This window comes from Natator depressus, chromosome 9 (genome assembly GCF_965152275.1).
Source record: "Natator depressus isolate rNatDep1 chromosome 9, rNatDep2.hap1, whole genome shotgun sequence".
Lineage (NCBI taxonomy): Eukaryota > Metazoa > Chordata > Testudines > Cheloniidae > Natator > Natator depressus.
In genome coordinates this window covers 160259-180611 of record NC_134242.1, presented here as the reverse complement: position 1 = coordinate 180611, position 20353 = coordinate 160259, and the positions used below count along the sequence as shown (strand labels likewise).

The 20353-nt window shown below is 42.3% G+C and overlaps 1 protein-coding gene across 37 annotated transcripts in view; it reads left to right on the top strand.

Annotated features, from left to right (window-relative positions):
• DLG1 (discs large MAGUK scaffold protein 1) overlaps window positions 1-10400 on the top strand; it is a 428909-nt gene extending 418509 nt beyond the window's left edge. For 17 of the 37 annotated variants that reach the window (XM_074963293.1, XM_074963291.1, XM_074963290.1 and 14 more), the window contains 2 exons: window positions 5129-5220; window positions 8441-10399. In XM_074963293.1, coding sequence (XP_074819394.1) covers window positions 5129-5220; window positions 8441-8547 — 199 coding nt within the window. In that variant the 3' untranslated portion in view covers window positions 8548-10399. Of the gene's footprint in view, window positions 1-5128; window positions 5221-8440 lie in introns of all 37 variants that reach the window. The other 20 variants (XM_074963286.1, XM_074963276.1, XM_074963269.1 and 17 more) reach the window with 5 other exon arrangements.
• Window positions 10401-20353: the final 9953 nt, after the last annotated feature.

The window sequence follows — 20353 nt, the reverse complement described above, 5'->3', positions numbered from 1 at the left end:
TAGGACTGGAAGGGACCTTGAGAGGTCATCTAGTCCAGTCTCCTGCACTCATGGCAGGACTAAGTATTATCTAGACCATCCCTGACAGGTGTTTGTCTAACCCACTCTTAAAAATCTCCAATGATGGAGATTCCACAACTTCCCTAGGCAATTTATTCCAGTTCTTAAGCACCTTGACAAGTCAAGAAATTTTTCCTGATGTCCAACCTAAACCTCCATTGCTGCAATTTAAGCCCACTGAATCTTGTGCTATCCTCAGCGGTTAAGAAGAACAATTTTTTACACCCTGCCCCAGCCCAAAGTAAGCACCTCCAAACTCATAATTTTAAGGTCAGACAGGACCATCATGATCATGTAGTCTGACCTCCTGCACATTGCAGGCCACAGAACCTCTTCCACCCATACCTGAAAAAGACCCATGACCTCTGGCTGAGTTACTGAAGTCTTCAAATCATGGTTTAAAGACTTCAAGTTACAGAGAATTCACCATTTACACTAGTTTAAACCTGCAAGTGACCTGTGCTCCATGCTGCAGAGGAAGGTGAAAAACCCCGAGGGTCTCTGCCAATCTGACCCAGGGAAAAATTCCTCTTGATCCCAAATATGGTGATCTACCATAAAATGTTTTTTAAAAAGTGCTCCACAAAAAGTATAAAGCCAGAAGGGACACTGTGGCAACCATACTGGGAGGCACAGGAGTTTGGGTCTCTGTTGCAGGGCCAGTACCTCCCACCCCTGTCACATGGAATGGGGGGGTGAGGTTGTCGTAGCCCCTCGGTTAAGTCAATATGACTGGACTCAGCTTCAGGCCTGTGTGATCCAATGGCTGGCACCACTAGGGCTCCCCTCATCTGCAGGGGAGTGTGGCCTAATGGCTGGAGTCAGTAGGGTGCCCCAGGGGCGGCAGGGAGTGTGGCCTACTGGCCAGAGTCAGTAGGACTCCCCTTGATGGCAGAGAAGCAAAGCCTAATGGCCAAAATTGATAGGACCCCTCTTGGTGGCAGGGAAGCAAGGCCCAATGGCCAAAGTCCATAGCAGCAGGGATTGATGGGAACCCCCCCCCAAAAGAGAGGGGCAGCCAGGTTGGGGGACCCAAGCCCTCCCTGCTCCACCGGGTCCCAGCCCAGGGCCCTAGTAGTGGCGATGCAGTTCGCCACTAACTCGGCATGGAATCCACCTGCAACACGCCGACTGTTCCCAGGACCCTGGGTAGTCCCTCCTGGGGCTACTTCCTACCGTGACTCCTGTAGCTGAAGTCAGGGTGTCTTCGGGGTCTCGGGGTGCCTCAGATGGCGGCTGCAATCTCCCTAGAGCGTCCACAGGTGCCTGGGCCTCAGCGTCTCCTGCTCCCTCAGTCCAGGTACCTGGCTGTTCCTCAGCTGGAGCCAGCGAGGTGCACCCTTCCTCCTCAGTTGTCAGCCCAGACTGAGCTAGGCTGCTCCCTTTTATACTGCAGCAGCAGTTAGAGCATGCCCAGCAGGGTTGAGGGGGCCTGGTTTCTGCTGCTAAGAGCTCTGCTTGTTATGCATTTAATGGAGGAAATAGAAAAGATAAAGCAAGGGGAGTAATCAAGGTTGTTAAACAGCACACTTACCTGCACCACACTAGTGGAAGAAGGAATTCATAATATTGGGAAAGAAAATTTGCAAGGCTAAAAGGTGCTGGACCTTGGGCACCACATAAAATTAGTAATTCAATTGTGCCAATTATAATTGCTGTTCCTAGATGGACAAGGAATCCTAAAGAATTAGTATATGTTAACAGTGTACAGTAGATAATGGGACCTATAAACAGCACTATTTCAGTATAAAAATGGCAACATAAGGAGATGAAATAAACACAGCCTGCTGTAAATGAATCAGGCACAGATGGCTCTTTGAGTGGTCAGCCTATATAAACCTGACCACAAGCGAAGGACGTTGCACCTGACTAGTCATTAAAAAGAGAGTGAAGGAGGTGGTACAGCTCGGGTACACAGTATGTGCTCTGGGAGACCACAGCTTCTCAGGGGGGACAGCAACGTGCCCGGGGAGGCTGGATAGGTTTTGTCTAAACCTCACTTCTCTGACTCAGATGGGAACCCATGCCCTATGGCCTAGTGTGCAGATGAAGGAGAACGTGACAAAGGATGTGACAGACAACACTGACTTGGAGTCACCGTTGACCAGTCTCTTTGCACTTGTACCTCTCTTGTCCATTAACACCACTGTCGTCAGATGTTTGGATACGTGCGTGTTCCCTCTGTATGTCGTCCCAGCTCTGCGCAGACAGCTGACACAGCAGACATCGAGCGAACCGCCCAATGACCAGAAGATCCATTAAGGTTCAAAGGGAGCTAGCCAGGTTTATTGTCAACGAAGCACAGTCCTAACTCCCCAGATCAATGTCTACAGTTATACTAACACATGTATGCCTGTGACAATGGATGCAGCTCAGTGAATGGCGGGACTTTCCATTTCCCACTCAGCTGGCCAAAGACACCCTCTCTGAGATACATAGAATCATAGAATCATAGAATATCAGGGTTGGAAGGGACCCCAGAAGGTCATCTAGTCCAACCCCCTGCTCAAAGCAGGACCAATTCCCAGTTAAATCATCCCAGCCAGGGCTTTGTCAAGCCTGACCTTAAAAACCTCTAAGGAAGGAGATTCTACCACCTCCCTAGGTAACGCATTCCAGTGTTTCACCACCCTCTTAGTGAAAAAGTTTTTCCTAATATCCAATCTAAACCTCCCCCATTGCAACTTGAGACCATTACATCTTTATACACCAACACAAACAAGTTACGTATTGCCTCTGATGTATCAGGGTGCCGCCCTCTGACGTATTAGAGCACCACCCATTGCCTTGTACATGTTGGTTCGATCAAATCATCTCTATTCATCATGCTGTCATCCTGACCTTATCCTTAAGATGGGTCAGCATGTTCCTGTTATCTTTGGGGAATGTGTTTGGTATCGAGATGTTCTGATACCACCTTTCTGGAATATGTTTGCATATATATTCTTGTGCGTAGCACCTCTTAGGAATGTGTGTTTCTGCAGTATCAGCCCTGTTCTTGCCAGATTCTGTGAGCAGGGCCTGCCTCTTGCTCACAACTTAACTTTGCTTTATATCAGCAAAATTTTGACTACTTTAGCCCAGGCCTCAGGCCTCATACCAGGCCTCTGATACATAAGTTTATGTTTCAGGCCCTCTTCCTACTACAACCACTAGTTTGGTGCAAAGGAAACTCGAGCAATTGGGGCCTATTGCCCAACTAATAGCCAAGCAACAAGCAATTAGAAATAATATTGTTTGGACAGAGAAAACACTGTGGTGGGCTATACTAGAGGAAGTGAGTTTGCACCTCCTGGTTTGTACTTTAAGCTCAATATTAATGGTGATTCAAATAATAGCTGCCACAGTGGTCCTTGGAAATGTGCTGCTGGGCAATAAATATGTGTATAATGTGTAATGCAAAATAAATTATATATATAATGTGTAATGCAAATAAAACAAATGCTAATATAAAAAGAAAGAAGCAGAGGAATGTAGCTGAGGCCTGGCCCGATGTGAGTAATTAACACATAGAGAGTGGCCTCATTTTCTGGAAGATAGAATTAGGGATGTAAATGAATCATCAGGTTGAAAACAAAATGTTTGTGCTAAATAAGATAGGTCACTAGGTTAAGACAACAAAATGTCTAAGCCAACTAAGATAAGAGGGAGAACACCTGAGGAACTAATTACTATGAACTAGATAACAAGAGACAAATGTAAATGTAAAGGAATGTAAAGATGAGGTAAGAATGAATTTGAAGTATGGACAGTGCGTGGACAGTGTGTGCACAGGAAGTGGTTCCTGCAAAGTAACCAAGCCAATCCAAAAATGAGTAATGCAATGTATAGTAAATGCAATGAGAAATATAATGTACATAAATGGAGAGGGTTTCTGTGTAACTTTGGAGCTGTGATACACCCTGCATCCATCCCCACTGCGTTTGAGTCTGATCAACTCAGTATAGCACTGCTGTATGCCAAATAAAAATACCTGAGTGATGAAACCTGGAGTCGAACTGAGTTCTTAGGAAGCCAAGTAAAAAAAGGGCTTGAAAAAAATCCCAACACTAGCACTCAACTGACCTAAAGAGTTTTGGTTCCCAGAACTTCTGAGACTGTCAGTCCATCCTCCTGTTAGGATCTATCTCTTCTCAGCTCTCCTTACTTGGAAGGAAGCTAAATCAGATATCCCAATCCATACCCACTTCACCTCATGGCCTGGTGTTTGGATGAGCATCAGAACTCTCTTGCTCAACAGCCATCCAAGCCATTCTTATTCAAAGTTGGAAAGATTAAACTAGGAGCTGCTACCAACCTAAATGGAAACATTTTTCTGCTTGGGCTCAACATCATCAGTCTTCCTCACACTCTGCTGATATCCCAGTCATTTTAGATTATCTCCTGTTATTAAAATAACACGGGTCTCTTCATTAGGTCACTACGGGTACATCTTGAAACAGTCAGTGCCTTTCTTCCTCCAGTAGACAGGTGCTCCATTTTCACTCATTCACCCTACAATGGTTAGATTAATGACGGGCCTAATCAGGACCTTTCCACCGATTCTCAAGCCTGTACCTCAATGGGACATCTATCTTGTCCTGTCACTGATCACCACACCTCCATTTGAATCTTTGGCATCATGCTTTATGCCCTCTCTCTGGAGCACGAAGCAAGCCACTGCACATATGTGTAAAATGGACATTGCTTGTTAGAATTTCCAGACTCAAGACGCATGGTGCACGTGCATTAGCCACATGTGGAATACAGACAAGGGCCATGCATCTCGAAGAACTTCCAGTTACAGGCAGGTAATCTCTAATTTTATATTGAGGTTGCTTAGTGGGTTTCAGTGTTAACCCCAGCGTCTTTTCCAGATGCCAAGAAATGGAAGGCCAGTCTACAACACTCCCACTATCGCCCTTTACTTAAGTATCCCTTCAAGAGTTTAATAAATCTCAGATTCAGGAACAGGATGGGCTAGTTTTTTTCTAGGATTCGTATTCAGAGGGCAGTTTAATAACCTTATTTCAAAAGAATCAGCAGTATTTGGTAACTGCTTATTATTTTATAATGTATTTCATCTCAGGGAAATGAACAAACGTTTAACAGAGGAGCAAGCCAGGAAGACCTTTGAGAGAGCCATGAAACTGGAGCAAGAATTTACTGAACATTTCACAGGTTTGTATCCCTCATTACAGTTCCCTTCAAAGCGTGGAATTGTGTTCTCAGGACCATAAGAATTGTCACAACTGACTGAGCCCATATACTTCAGTTATATATCTTGTCTCCAATACTGGCCTATGATCGTTTTAGAACATGTAAAACCATCATAATGCACTGCAACTGTTCATTAAATATTTGTATCAATTCACTGTTTAACATTGAGACGAAATTTCTTCTTTACTTAAGCTGGTGCCAGTTTATACTTTAGAGCATGAGAACTTTTTGCTTTTTGCTAGCTGTTGAAACTAGAAACGTTAGTCTTATTTATATATTAAAAGTCTGGAAACTTTTAACATAAAGGTCACCAACTGGTGTCTCAGAAAATTAAGAGTTACAGTAATGCAAACTTAAACTTCTGAGAACAAGGAAATACAGAGTTAAGGTACACACTAAGGCAGCCCTAACTCTGCCCCCATGGAGCAGGCAATAGCCATTGGGGATTATCTATATTCACTCCAGCTGTGTTCTCTGATAGATTTAGCTGTCTTGAATGGTAGAGGGATTAGCTGGAACAGCTTGGCAGAGCTGTGATTGTGACATGAGGTGGTCTGGGGCAGCCTTGCCCTTCTCTGTGCCCTCTCCCCTGTGTGTGATCAAAGAAAATTGCTGCAAGTGTACCTTGAGGGATCCCTTATGCCTCAAGTCAGTGCCTCGTTCTCTCGGTTGTGTCAGTAGCAGTCCATAGGGGTGGTCTTGCTATAGGATTATCATCAGTGAGGTGGGATATGAGAGTGGTCTGTGGATTTAATAAAAGGTAAGTGAAAGTTTAATGAAAAGGAGGACTTGTGGCACCTTAGAGACTAACAGATTTATTTGAGCACAAGCTTTCATGAGCTACAGCTCACTTCATGAAAGCTTGTGCTCAAATAAATTTGTTAGTCTCTAAGGTGCCACAAGTCCTCCTTTTCTTTTTGCAGATACAGACTAACGGCTGCTACTCTGAAACCTGAAAGTTTAATGTTAAATGGAACCCTATGTATAAGGATGAAGGGGGCTTGATAAAAGAGAATGAAGGGGGCTTGGTAAAAGAGAATGAAGGGTTTGTAAAATTTAGCAAGTGGGGGTTGTTTCTATGGAGCAGACTCTATTTGAGCCTAAGCCAAGCGTAGGTCGCTTCTGTTCAGTACATCTTACCTAAACATAAGTCAAAAGTTTTGTGCCAGTAAAGATAAAGTGTTAGACACTGCCCTACAGTGATCATGTGCCCTATTCCCTGAGTGCTCTGCACTGTCTGAAAACATGGAATGCTAGCATGTGTGTTAAAGCTGACCTGGGGCATCACTCAAAGAGGTTAAGTTGGCATGTATCTTAACTCTGTATTCCTAGTTTTCAGAAGTTTTAAGTTTGTAATACCTTAACTCTTCCCTAGTTTTCAGAGGTATATATTTAGCCACTCTCCACATTCTAAAAGCGCACAAGGCAGCACTGGACAACTTTAAAGTTTTGGGACATTTAATTCCCTTGGTTTTAAAAAAAATAATTTCTCAGCACCCCCATCTGCAATAGCCCAGCTTTTCTCCTTCAATACCTGGGGCTCTTTGGCAATGATTGCCCTGGCCACAAAACACACTGGCTGCATGTTGGTCTCCTCGCTGCCTCTGCCTTGTCTCCTGTCTAGCACAGCCTGATTGCCTCTTCTCAACAATCCTCCCTATAGAGAGGCAAGCTTCAGCGAAGGACCAACATGTTGAGGAGCTGGGGAGATTCTGATTGGTGCTTTTGGGCACTATTGCAGTATTGATGATTAGACCGGTAGCTAGTAGAGCTCCTGTAATTCACCTTTATCTGATAATAATGCCTAGCATGTACAATGTGTAGTGTACATGATCATGCTGGTATCAGAAATAATTTTAAACTACTGTGGTTCCTATAACACCATATCGACAGGGGATGCTCTGAATAGTGACTATGGATAAAATATTTTGCCAAGTAGCAGAAATAAGGATGTTTGGTAGCGGTATGATGTAGAATGCATGTATGTGTGTTTACAAAGAAGGCATAAATTTTTAATTGTAAAATGAATAAGAATCTTCTAAGAGGTTTGACAGGTAAATTGAATTAGAACAGCCATTAAGGAAGCTTTGTTACCATTGAATGTAAAATAAAATGCTGTCATAGATTTTAAATGTTTTAGGAGTTAGGAAGCTCAGAGGCAACTGTTAGCATGTAATGAGAGCTCAGTAATCGTACTAGTGTGGTGTGTATTAACACAAACACAGGAATACAGTGTCCTGCCCCAAACAGCAGCATTATACATTTTTTTCCTGTTGAACTCTATTAAGTGGGTTCTCAGCCTGGAGGTGAAGACCCCAGTTAAGACGAAGCTGCAATCAAGATTTTTGTGATTTGGATCCAAAGTGTTGCAAGAACCCTAGTCCTGATTCAAATCAGACCATACTTTAATCTGATTTGGGTCAGAACACACCCCACCTCGATTCATTTATAGTGCTTCTCTAGCCTCAGTGATAATATATACAATCTGTATGGTCTGAGTGTAGATTGTAACTTTATTAACTGTTTCTAAAGCAAGCCTCAGATGTAGAGGATTAGAGAAATGCATGTGTTAGCCCCTTCCTTCCATCCCAAATCATGGACACTGCTAGCAACCAGAATCTACCAGATGACCTATTTTTCATGTCCTGGTTCGTGATCCAGATGACCAGTTCCTAAATCTACATTACATGGAAGCCCACACCACCATTTCACTTGCTACAAGTCTTAATGATTTATTTGTCTGGATTAGGATTATTAACTAGCCCTGCTCTTTTACCCTCCTTTCCTGGATACCTGCACAAAAGTTGGGACTAGAAGAAAACGAAAAAAGAAAATCAGAAAATAACAAATCACCCCCAAACCAACCCTTGGAGGTATCTGAGGAAGGCAAAACAAAAAACAAAAAAAACCCAGCTGCACATGCCAATCTACAGTGTGGGAAAATTCCTTCTTGACCCCAGGACGCTATACACTGTACACTGGCCAGTTCAAAGGCCTTGGGGAAGCTCTACACCCCCGAACAGTCACGCACCTTTAGCTCACAATAAACCACTATCCCAGTGTTGTCTGTTACTTCTCCAGTCTGGTTAAATCCCCACCGTGGGAAGGGGGCTGAGAATGTTTGCACGCAAGGTGAAAGCTAGTAAAAAATGCTTGCTCACTGTAATACTGTGTTTTGCAGCTATTGTCCAAGGAGACACACTGGAAGAGATATACAACCAGGTGAAGCAGATCATAGAAGAACAGTCTGGGCCTTACATCTGGGTACCAGCAAAGGAAAAATTATGAAAATTGAGAGATTTTTGGTTTTCATTTTCTAACCGACATCACCTACTCATTGACAACTTGTAACCCTTTTCAGTTGAGCCTGCCTCTAGCTCTTTCCAGTGTGGGTCACACACTAAACATCACATTCTGCAGTTCCCATATTTTTTTTACATTTGGTGTCTCTTTTAGTTTGAATAATTTGTGTTATTGTGTGGTAGCGTTCATTTGACATTTTTCAAACATGAAGGTCAAATGGCCTGACCAGCTATTAAGATGGGGTGGGGAATTGTATGGTAAAATCCTTAATGTTTAAGGGAAAGTAAGTTTCAGAGATTTTCAGAAAAGATTTACATACATTCTTTTAAAATTTCATCACATATGAAAGAAAAGGCATCTTACCCAATGATGTAAATCGTGAGCAACTTTGCACGCTTTAATTATAATAGCATGGGTTGGTCAAGGCATTTAATTTCAAGTTTTAGTTTGTGGGTTGACTTTCTGTTGTCACAGCAAATATTTTTCTTTATAGGCAGTTAATGTAACTTTTGTTTAATTTACAAATTAATGTATTCATTAACTTCCATTAATTCGCAAGGGATATTCATTTTCAAAATTTCATGATATTCTTATAGTCTATTTTTATTCATTTTTTGCATATACAGTTGCTAAGGATAAAGATATTTAATGTTTTTAATCTTACTCATGCAACACTATTTACAGTATCTTACAAAAGTTCACTCTTTTCTGAGTCGAAAACATGTTGAGGTGCTAGGGAAGCTTATATTTTACAAATGAATAGCAAATTTTCTTTGGCAACAAAACAGAAAACACTTGCAGTGATGGATGATCATTAAGGCGATAAGAAAAGAATCAGACTTGTAGTTTAAAATAGTGTCTCTCCTTAGGGGTGTCAGATTTAAATGAATATTTTACTCACAATAATTGCCTATTTTGTTATAAAACTTTCTTTAACTATAAACTTGTACCTACGGGAATTATTTTCTTTACATAGTTGCACACACATATATATAAAATATATATATTTTTCTTTTCCCACCTACTCCTAGCTTTTTTTGTTTGTTTGTTTTGAGAATAAATATGAATTAGAATTTATCTTCCTTAATCATGTGAAATGAAATGGGGTATGGTGGCTGGGTAAAACATCTGGGGGATATTAGTTACAAGAAAAAAATATGGGCAAGTTCTCCTCTTTTCTACAAACAATTTCAGATGTTTGGTTTGGGGATTTTTTTCTTTTCCATGTGATGTGCATGTTTTAACCAATGGGAGATTTCAGAGTCAACAGTCAGTTTTCATGTACATCTCAGATTGCATCTGTGTCATATCTTCCATGGTGGCCCTGCACTGGAGAGACACAGGCCTCTGAGCTGAGCAATTATAAATATATTTCTGCAAAATATAGAACTAGCATCAGTAGTGAAAAATACTCCAGTTCTTAATAACATTGTTTGGTACTTGCTCATGGTTCTTTTGGAGTCAATTGTTTATTAAAAAAAGATGTGCTCCTGACAGCCTCATTGCAGTTTCTCAACCAAATTACCTATGGTTTAAAAAAAACTATCAATATTATTCATTCCATTTGTCAGAAAGAGGAGAACAGCTAATAAAGTTTATTGTACAACATATTTTTGTGTGTCTTTAATTAGATAATCTGAAATACAGGTGATGTAGAATTAAGAAATTAAGCTTGCAAACAATAAATTGGCAGGAACAGTAAATAATGAGCAACTGTGTGATAGAGGAGCACTGAAAACTAATATGTGGGCCAAAGAAGTTCAGTGTAGTTAAATTAAATGCAGGTTAGATCTTGGGGCAAGGAGTTAAAAGTAATAAGCATGTGTGAGAAAACAAAGTACTGCAAAATATTGGTAGATTGGGAATCCTGTTAACGTACAGCCTAATGTGCAGTGATTGTGGAAAAAATCCATCTTGGCTGTATACTGGATTAGTAAAGAGAGTGCATTCTTGCTGTATTTTTATGGGTTTCTCTGCCTGTTGCTGGAATTATAAAGTGTTCTGAGATTGTCATCAGATACTAACTAGCATGAATCAAAATTAAAGCCTTCTGGCTAAAGCTCTGAAAGCACCAGTGGCCTAAATTTTAAGAAATAACAAGTGATTTGGGGTACACAACTTGAAACGCGTTAAAAGGATGTGACTTTTAGATGCTCAGTAATTTCTGAAAATCAGGCTACTTTAAGGTATCTCAGTTTGGGTACCTAAAAATTGAGACCCCTCAAAATCACTAGTCACTTTTGGAGGTGTCACTTAGTGAGGCTTTTAGATGGTACGTTTTTTTTACAAAAGAAAAAAGCTTTTCTCTCTTACTGCCTTTTCTTTATTGTTTTTTTAAATGTTTTTGTGCTTCCTTTTTACCCATCAGGAGTGGCATGTGTTCTCTTCCTTGTTTTTGCTGGAGGAGTTTTGGCAAGATGGAAGAACTAGAGATGGAGGTCTCTCCACTTTCATTTGAAAGGATAGGGGTGTTTAATTCAATTTCATGGAGCTTTTCTCCCGTTTGTTTGTCAGGTGTTAATTGTTTTAAACAACCAGGAGCTAATCCCTTTCCCTATCATAGAATCATAGAATATCAGGGTTGTAAGGGACCTCAGGAGGTCATCTAGTCCAACCCCCTGCTCAAAGCAGGACCAATCCCCAACTAAATCATCCCAGCCAGGGCTTTGTCAGGCCGGACCTTAAAAACATCTAAGGAAGGAGATTCCACCACCTCCCTAGGTAATGCATTCCAGTGTTTCACCACCCTCCTACTGAAAAAGTTTTTCCTAATATCCAGCCTAAACCTCCCCCACTGCAACTTGAGACCATTACTCCTTGTCCTGTCCTCTTCTACCACTGAGAATAGTCTAGAACCATCCTCTCAATTGTTCAGGTCTCTTCTTCTTTGAGTGCTTGCTCATATCCATTCCACGTTAGATGCACATGCGCTGCATGCACAGTCACCAGCGAATTTTTCCCTCCGTAGTATCCAGGGGGCCAGCTCTAGCGCCCTTTAGTGCCGTGTGCTTATAAGGGGCCTGGCTGGCTCCGCACCATCTCAGTTCCTTCTTACCACCCGTGACAGTTGCTGGAACAGCTCCTCTTACTTTGGCAAACTCTTCGGCTACGTCTGCACTGCACACCTTACGACGGTGCAGCTATGCCACTGCAGCTGCACTGTTGTATGGTGCGCTGTATGGCCACTATCGCCGGGAGAGAGGTCTCCCGGCAACAAAATAAAACTACCTCTGAGGGGCCGTAGCTTCATCACCGGGAGCACGGGTCCCTCCAACAAAGTGCTGTTCACACCAACACTTTTAGTCACTAACACTTTTGTCATTCATACCCCTGAGCGACAAAAGTTTTAGCGACGAAAGTGCCAGTGTAGACAAACCCTTACTCGGTGGTCTTAGTTTAGTCCTTTTCCCTTGTTTCCCTATCCCAGTTCTTTAATTTTTTGGTTTGGACTGTTGTAGATTAGTTGTATATAGTTAGTTGGCGCTTTTCGCACTGTTAGCAGAGTTTTTTGTCCACTCCCAGTGCCGGGGCATGCCTTGGTCCCTGGGTCTCAAGCCCTGTGCCTCCTGCAGCAAATCCATGCCTAAGAGTGTCCTGCTCTCCTGTTGTCTTACGTGCCTCATATCGGGGACTGCTGCCAGATCGGTCAGGATTTCGAGCCCCATACAAAGAAGGATAGGGAGGACAGGTTGACGTTCCACCTGATGGAGGTGGCGCTCCATCCCTCATTGGAGCTGAGGTGGTCTGATTCTGCATCCAGTACCTCATCATCGGTGAGGAGTGCTCCTCCCATCATGAGAGATTCTCGGCACGATTCTCCTTCACCAGTGCCAAAGAAAAATCATAAGAAGCAGCGGACCGAGAAGGGATGTTCCCCGACTCTGAAGAGAGTCTAGCCCAGGGAGCCCAGTGGAGTGTGGTCAGAGTTTGGCCACTCTTCTGCATCCGTTCTGAGTGTGACACTGTCACCTCAGCCTCATAGGCAGGTTCCTTTGAGTCTGGTCCCTTGGCACCAGAGGTGAGTCATTGAATTGTAGCTCCCTTGCTGGACAGTGGTTGTTGATGGGTTGTTTGACACCCTGCCTGTTGGTTACTTTCCTTGCTGTTGCCTCTGGGGAGCTACTCTCTGGCTGATTCCCCAACTTACAGCATGTTTTAGTGACACCCATACAACACAGTTCTCGTAACTTCATATGCATCAACGATATACATGTATGGATAGAGAAATGACCTTCAGCAGATCATAACCTTTCCCCTGATATCTTATGAGGCATGCTTTGTATGCTTAATATCACAATTATATACAGATGAGGAATATGGGGGTTAAAAGACGCTCCCCCAAGGTATAGTATGTCACAGGATATTTGATCACACTCTCTAAGTATCTACATGTAGAACATAAATTTGATAGTTGAGGGTTCTTCAGTCTAGCAAACAAAGGTATAACAAGATCCAATGGCTGAAAGTTGAGGCTAGATAAATTCAGACTAGAAACAAGCCAAAGATTATTAACAGTGAGGGTAATTAAGCATTGGAAGAACTCACCAAGGGTTATGGTGGATTCTCCATCACTGGAAATCCTTAAATAAAGATAGGTATGCTCTAGTTCTGCCACAGCTATTGACTTGAGGTAGGAATTAATTCAGGGAATTCCTACGGCCTACGTTTTGCAGGAGGTTAGATTAGATGATCACAAAGGCACCTTCTGGCCGTAATATCTATGAATCCATAATGCTTCAGCATGGTGTTGAGTTGTACTATGCTACTATAGGGTGTTGTGTGTCACATGAGACAAAACACAGGCCCTGCCTACTTCTGATCAAAACTCCTATGGCACTGTTCACAAGAGAAAGGGTATTAATCCCAGTATTCTGTTCAAATTCCAACACAAGTAACTACATTCTGCTCAACTAAATTCCTCTCTGTAATTCAGATGAAAACATTGTTGCTGTCCTCTCCTCAAAGCAGTTACATACTGTTGCTGGCATAAAACGGCTGTGCTATCAATCCCAAGGATGGCTGCGTTTCAGTGTCTGGCAATCCTAATGAAAATGTGCTATATAATTTAACACATGCCATGTGTCGAGCCCTACCAAATTCACGGCCATGAAAAACACGTGAAATCTGGTCTTTTGTGTGCTTTAACCCTATACTAAACAGATTTCACAGGGGAGACCAGCGTTTCTCAAATTGGGGGCCCTGACCCAAAAGGCAGTCGCAGGGGGGTCACAGGGTTATTTTAGGGCAGTTGTGGTATTGCCACCCTGACTTCTGTGTTGCCTTCAGAGCGGGGTGGCCAGAGAGCGACGGCTGTTGGACAGGCACCCAGCTCTGAAGGCAGCACCCCACCAGCAGCAGCCGCAAAGAAGTAAGAGTGGCAATACCAGACCATGCCTCACTTATTTCTGCGCTGCTGCCTTCAGAGCTTGGTGGCCAGAGAGTGGCGGCTGCTGACTGAGGGCCCAGCTCTGCAGGAAGAAGTGCAGAAGTAAGGGGGGGGGGGGCAACGCCACACCAGGCCACCCTTAGTTCTGCGCTGCTGCTGGTGGTGACGCTGCCTTCAGAGCTGAGCTCCCAGCCAGCAGCCGCCGCTCTCTGGCCGCCCAGCTCTGAAGGCAGCGCTGCCGTCAGCAGCAGCACGGAAGTGAGGGTGGCAGTACCGCAACCCCCCTGCAGTCACCCTGCGACTCCCCCACAACTCCTTTTTGGGTCAGGACCCCGACAATTACAACACCGTGAAATTTCAGATTTAAGTAGCTGCAGTCATGAAATTTACTATTTTTAAAATCCTATGATTGTGAAATTGACAAAATGGACCATGAATTTGGTAGGGCCCTAGCCATATGGCCTGAAGTCCTGTAAAGTAGGGAGCTCACTATTGACATCTATTGGTGAATAGAGAGAGGAGCGATCAAGAGCTGCTTGAGAACTCCATATGAAAGTGAGCTCTCTGCCAGCATCTGCTGATGAGCAAGAGAATATGACTGAATGAGGCTTTATTTGCATTGTGAAAGTTTGGGGCCTTTTGGTTATAATACAGTTGTGTTTTGGGGGGAGGCATGAAATACTGTTGTCCCTATTGTGAAATGAAAGGACAAGAGACCTACATCAAATGTACCTGGGGTGGGGTGGGGGGTCAACCTGACTAAAGTCTGCAATCAGGTAAGGGAGCCTGGACAGGACTGGTGACAGGTGCCACCAGAGCTGACCTGTGTTCCCTGTAAGCTGTGCACATGGCCTGCCACACAGGAGAGATTTACGTGCCACCCAGCTGAGAGCAGAGCGGGCACAGGCACAGTCCCCATCGTGTGTTCAGGTGCCCCTCCCCCCACGTTGCTCCATCCTGCAGCTGCTCCCAGGATCCTCCTGCTGGCTGTGCAGAGTGGGGCGGGGGGGGAGGAGGGAGTTGAGGTTAGGGTATTCCCCTCCCCCCACCCGGTACCCATCTCCGCAGGGCAGAGGGGACAGCCTGGCTTAGGAGGACTGGGAGCTGCTGCAGTCAGAATGGTAAGTGTCTGAGTGCCTTTCTTAAAGAGACAGTGCACCATTGCTGAGATTTCCCCAGCAGCCAACACACACTCACTCACACACACCCACACACGCATAGTCTCTCTGTCTCCCCCCCCCCCCCATGTACCTCATCTCCACAGAGCGGGGGAGGGGAGACTACAGGGCTCAAGACAGAGCAGGAGAGCTTTGTGAGTGTCTTAAAGAGACAGCATACGGCTTTCCCCAACAGTCCCCACACACACACACTCTCTCTCTCACATTCACCTCCCAACACAAACGTGTGTTGTTGTTGTTGTTACTTCTTGGTACTTCCTGCAATGCACATATACTCTCTGTAATTTTATTCTTTCAAAGTGTTATTTTAGTGTTTTGACTGGTCTATGCGTTCCATAATTTTTATTTCTCTTATACTTAAATTTAATTCTTTGAGTAGTGAGTTCTAAAATGCCTAGCCTGTCCTGGCTGGAGTAATTATCCCTATGGCAACTTCAAAAACAGATATAACTAGGTTTTTTTGTTTCTACTGGTGGCACACATAGGCATATACCTAGGTGCACATAACAAAATTTATTCCACACATGGATGGAAAAAATTAGAGGGAATGTTGGTGCTGACTCTGATCTATTCACCTACCTATCATTTATTAGGAGTGCTGTTGTATCCTAATTATGAGTTCAACTGTAAAAAAAAAAATTGAAAGTTCATAAGATGTCATGATAACGAATGATGGGGGAAGTATGAAGGGAGACAGACTGAATAGTCCACACAAAAAGTCCTACTGCTGTAACTCAAGGTCTGCGTTAAGATGATGTCTGATAAGAAAATGTGGAATCAGAAATAAGTGTACCAAAATTGGTGTATCGGAAATGAGGGCTAGTTGGTGAACAAAATACAAGGGGATGGGCTATTCTGCTCACCACTCTCTTTGTGGGTCCTTAAAAAAAGAGACCTTAGGGAGAAAAATTGGTTACCGGAGTGAGCTTCACCATCATGGCTACCTCCACCACCAGCTCCTGGGACCACAGGCCTTTGTCACCCTGATCCTGAGAGATGTCCTGACCAGGTCAGAGAGGGACCCAGATAACAACATTACCTCTACTGGCTCCAGCTGAATCCCGAACACCACCTAAGATGAAATGGGGTCAGTCTTTAACAACAACAGCAACAACATCTCCAGCCGATCTCAAATAAATCCTTGTCTTTTCTCCAGAAGATACTTATTGCCATGTTTGATGCCATCTAAGAGACTGCCAAACAAGGTTGTGGGTTTTTTCCTTCTAAAAACTCTCTCTAGCTAAAGAAAAGGGAACCTGGGGTGGGGGGGGGAATGTAAGCCTAATGTTACTTTAACATCTCAAATGTTTTAACTGTTTTTATGTATTTATTTTTAATAAAAATTTAATGGTGTGTTTGCAATGGTACTTAGCAGGCTGAAGTTTTTATATACCAAACGCCAAAACTTCTTTAATAGACTTTAATGTTGAACAATGACAGGTCATGTAAACACCTTTGACCCATTTATTCCATCTAAATTAATACAGCAGGGCTTCTGTGGTGGTAAGAACTCTATTAAGGGTCATGTATGGCACTGATTCCTCTGTAAAGAACTGAGCTGAAGTGCTTTCAAGCCACTGGATGGTGCAGAGCTGAGGTGGCTTTGAGGCAATGGATGGTGGTGTAGAGCTAAGGTGGCTTTGAAGGGATGGGTGGTGCAGAGTGGCACTGATTTACCTTGGGCTGAAGCCACAGTAAGCAGCAGCCTATTTGAAGGACTTTGGTGTGGGCCTCCCTACCCAACAATTAAAGCTAAAATCACCTCAGCTGGTTCAAATGGTAAAGCCCCAGACAGCACTGACTTGCCAGAATCCTTGGATTCCACCAAACCAGGACAACAAACTATGAGGGGAAGAAGAGGAAAGTAGCTAGAATGCATCAGCCACTCACAACTGCAAGAGGAGGATGGAGATTGGAACCGTTGTTAAGACATCTAGGGGAGGGTGGGGAGGGTGAGTCTTACTTAATATTGTTAATTTAATGATTGCTGGTTTTCCCAAGTTCGTTCTGTTGTCTCCCCTTTAGTAACGTTTTCTTTGTTTTAACCCCCTGGAATCAGTTCTTACAAGTGGGGAAGTATAGCTACCAAGGGTGCAAAAGGTGGTCTATCTAGTTTTCCAGGTTTCTGGGTAGGAGCTTGAGCTGGTGTTTGGAACCCCAAAACCCTTAAACTGACCCTTTTGGCTGCTGACAATACATCTCCGAAGGGTTACGTTAATGTGGATTAAATCAATAGCGTTCTATAGAAATTACACTAATAGCCCCTCGAATTTCATAGTGAATGAGATACTTTCTATAATCATCTTGCAGGAGGGATATAATTCTCTACTAATTTTCTTAATCAAAATATTATAATTTGCTATTAAATTTCATGGGACACTTCCTCCACACACCGTATGCCACGTATAGAGTGCTTAAAGACCCATCACTTTTCATCATGGTAAAGTTTGCTTATTAGTTGTGTTTATTCTTAAAAGGATCGTGTGAATTGTAACAACACTGGACTAGATTTACAAAGGGATTTAGGCATCTAGAAAATCACTGGGATTCACAAAGCTTGAGTTAGGCACTCTATACAATGGAGGGGGAGAGTTATTGCCTAAGAGTTGGATTCACAAAAGCCAGTATGCTAGGTGGCGCGCTGCCTAACCCAGCCAATGGGGGATGCCAACGTGAGGACTGTGGCCTAAGTCCAGTCCCTCTCGGGCAATTTGGCACCTAAGGTGGGGCTGCTCCATTTGCTTGAGATTCCCCTTTCTTAGAGTTGGCACCTAGGCTATTTTTGCAAGAAGCCTGGTGGAGGAGTAAGTTTTAGCCCAGTGGTTAGGGTACTCACCTGGATGTGGGAGACCCCCCAGTTCAAGTCCCCTTCCACCTGAGAGGTGTTGTCAGACGTCACCGGTGTGGTGCTCTGCTCTGTCCAATGTTGATAACAGTCAGCTGCATGCATGTGTTCCCTCTGTGTATTCCTCAGTATTATGTATATGAGAAGTAAAACAGAAATTTGGAGTAATGACACTACAAATGAGGCCTTTATATATAAATGTCTTGTAATTAGCTACTACACAGTACTGCCCATTTATGTTCTAGGTTACCCTTACTGCTGGTTGTCACGCTCTGGTAAGCTTTGCTGGGCAGGAAACAGGAACTGCTAGCTTCTCTGTTCCAGTAGTTGACGTAGATCCAGTTGTTGTTTATGGATGCCGTCGTTCAGACAACCTACTGAATGGACAGTACCCAATTGATCAGGTATTGCTGCGTCAGGATTTAGGGTTGGTATCCAGATTGTTCTGAGTAACATGTGCCTCAGTTAGGTTTCAGTGTCACTGACCCAAATTATGACTGGGACTAACAGGCAATTTGTTTACCCAATTTGTAGTTACTATGTAACTTTTTTTTTTTACTGCTTTTGTTTTTTCCTTGCCTTCATGTTGTTTGCTGCCATTCGTTTGTTGTTTTTTACCTGTGTGTTGGTTAAACGGTTTAGTGCACATTGTGAATGATATAGAGCAATAATACAGTAATACAACACTACAACAATAATACAGCAATAATAGTTGTTTTTACACAATAGCCAAATTCAAATTAACTGACAGGGATTTCTAGCTGATTGCCAACTTAATTGTCCATATATGGGAGACAGAGGTGTATTTGATCAGTCTCTTATTTATAAAGCACTTCATTTTTCTTTTCTTGATGCTTGGGAGGTGTCTTCACTGTATACTGATATCACCTGGTGTTTTTGTGGTGTGATATTTCTGGTGTCTTTGGTCTGTGGGATGCAGCCTTAAACAGCTAGTTAGTTAACATAACACAGTTTTTTGTTTGTTTTACATCTCTTCTTGTTTTCAGTAATCCAAATCTAATACAATTGATTAACGTAGTTTGTTTACGATGTGATGGAGACCAAGTCTTTTATAACTCAAGCTGTACTTTTGCAATTGTTGTATAGACGTTCATTTTCACTTGAGGTGCATTACTAATATTTTATACTAAATAAAATGCTTAACCGCTAAAATAGATGCTTACAATCTTCCAGGAGAAGGTGTATTGCTTTCCTTTGCTGAACACTTTGTTTTAGCAAAAGAGTTAGTAACGTAATTTTAACAAGCTTTCTAGAGTTAATTTGCTTGTGATATCAATTTCACTTTTGTTAACTGTTTAGAAGCACAAACGTTAGCAACCACTACTTCTCTTTAACATAACTTAAAAGAGAATAAAAATTAAACCAAAATGAATTTTAAATACAGGTCGATGAAAATGATTTGAAGGTATTAAAGTTTTCTGACACTTGGTTGTGTTTGTGAGACAAAGGTGGAAGCGTGTTGGAAAGGTGGAAACCTATTGAAATTGTTTGGTTAGCTTTATGCATAAATCGTTGTGTTTAAACATTTTTGCTATGACATTTTTATCACTATATTTAAAAGTGCAAGCAAGTTTATAAAAACCCAAACAAGAAATTAACGTTTTGTCAATATTACCTTAACCTTAATGTTGAGGTTTCCCCCTACATTTTTCTTCCTTTGAATAAAAAAAAAAAATGAAAAACAAAACTGAGATTAATAAAAGAAAATTATTTTTGTTTGCAATTGAATTATTTGTTGAGGCAGAGATATATGTACATATATTTATAACTGAGACCTTTTTGAACTTTGAAAAAAAAATGGTAATAATATGAGGGTTATACCCAACCATAATCTTAAAATAGTGTGGTACCACTTTTTTTTTTTTTAAAAAGTATAAACTTGACTCTTTGCAACAAAATAAAAATAATAGAAAGTAGTCACGTGACACTCACAACATACAACACAGGCCAACATACAGGACAAACTTACAATTAAAAACAAATGGTGCCAGAATTCTATTTATAACTATACAACATAAGGCAAACAAAAATAAAAAATAAAAATAAATAAAAGGTTAAACATATAAATAAGGATGTTAACTTACTATCAATTTTTATTAAAACTTTTAAATAAAAAGGTATTTGCCAAATTTCTTGTATTAATTTAGTAACGTAAGGCATTTTTATTACTTTATATCAAACTTTATTTTAAAACTCAGCTATCTGGAAATAAGGAAAGCCCATGTTTCAAATCTTAATCGGTGGTGTTAGAGAGCTTATTCCTTCACTCTCCCACTTCCCTGGTCCCTCTCGCATGAACAGAGAGCAACAATACCCGAAGTCCGAAGGTGCGAACAATTCAATGTTTATTGGGGTGAACTT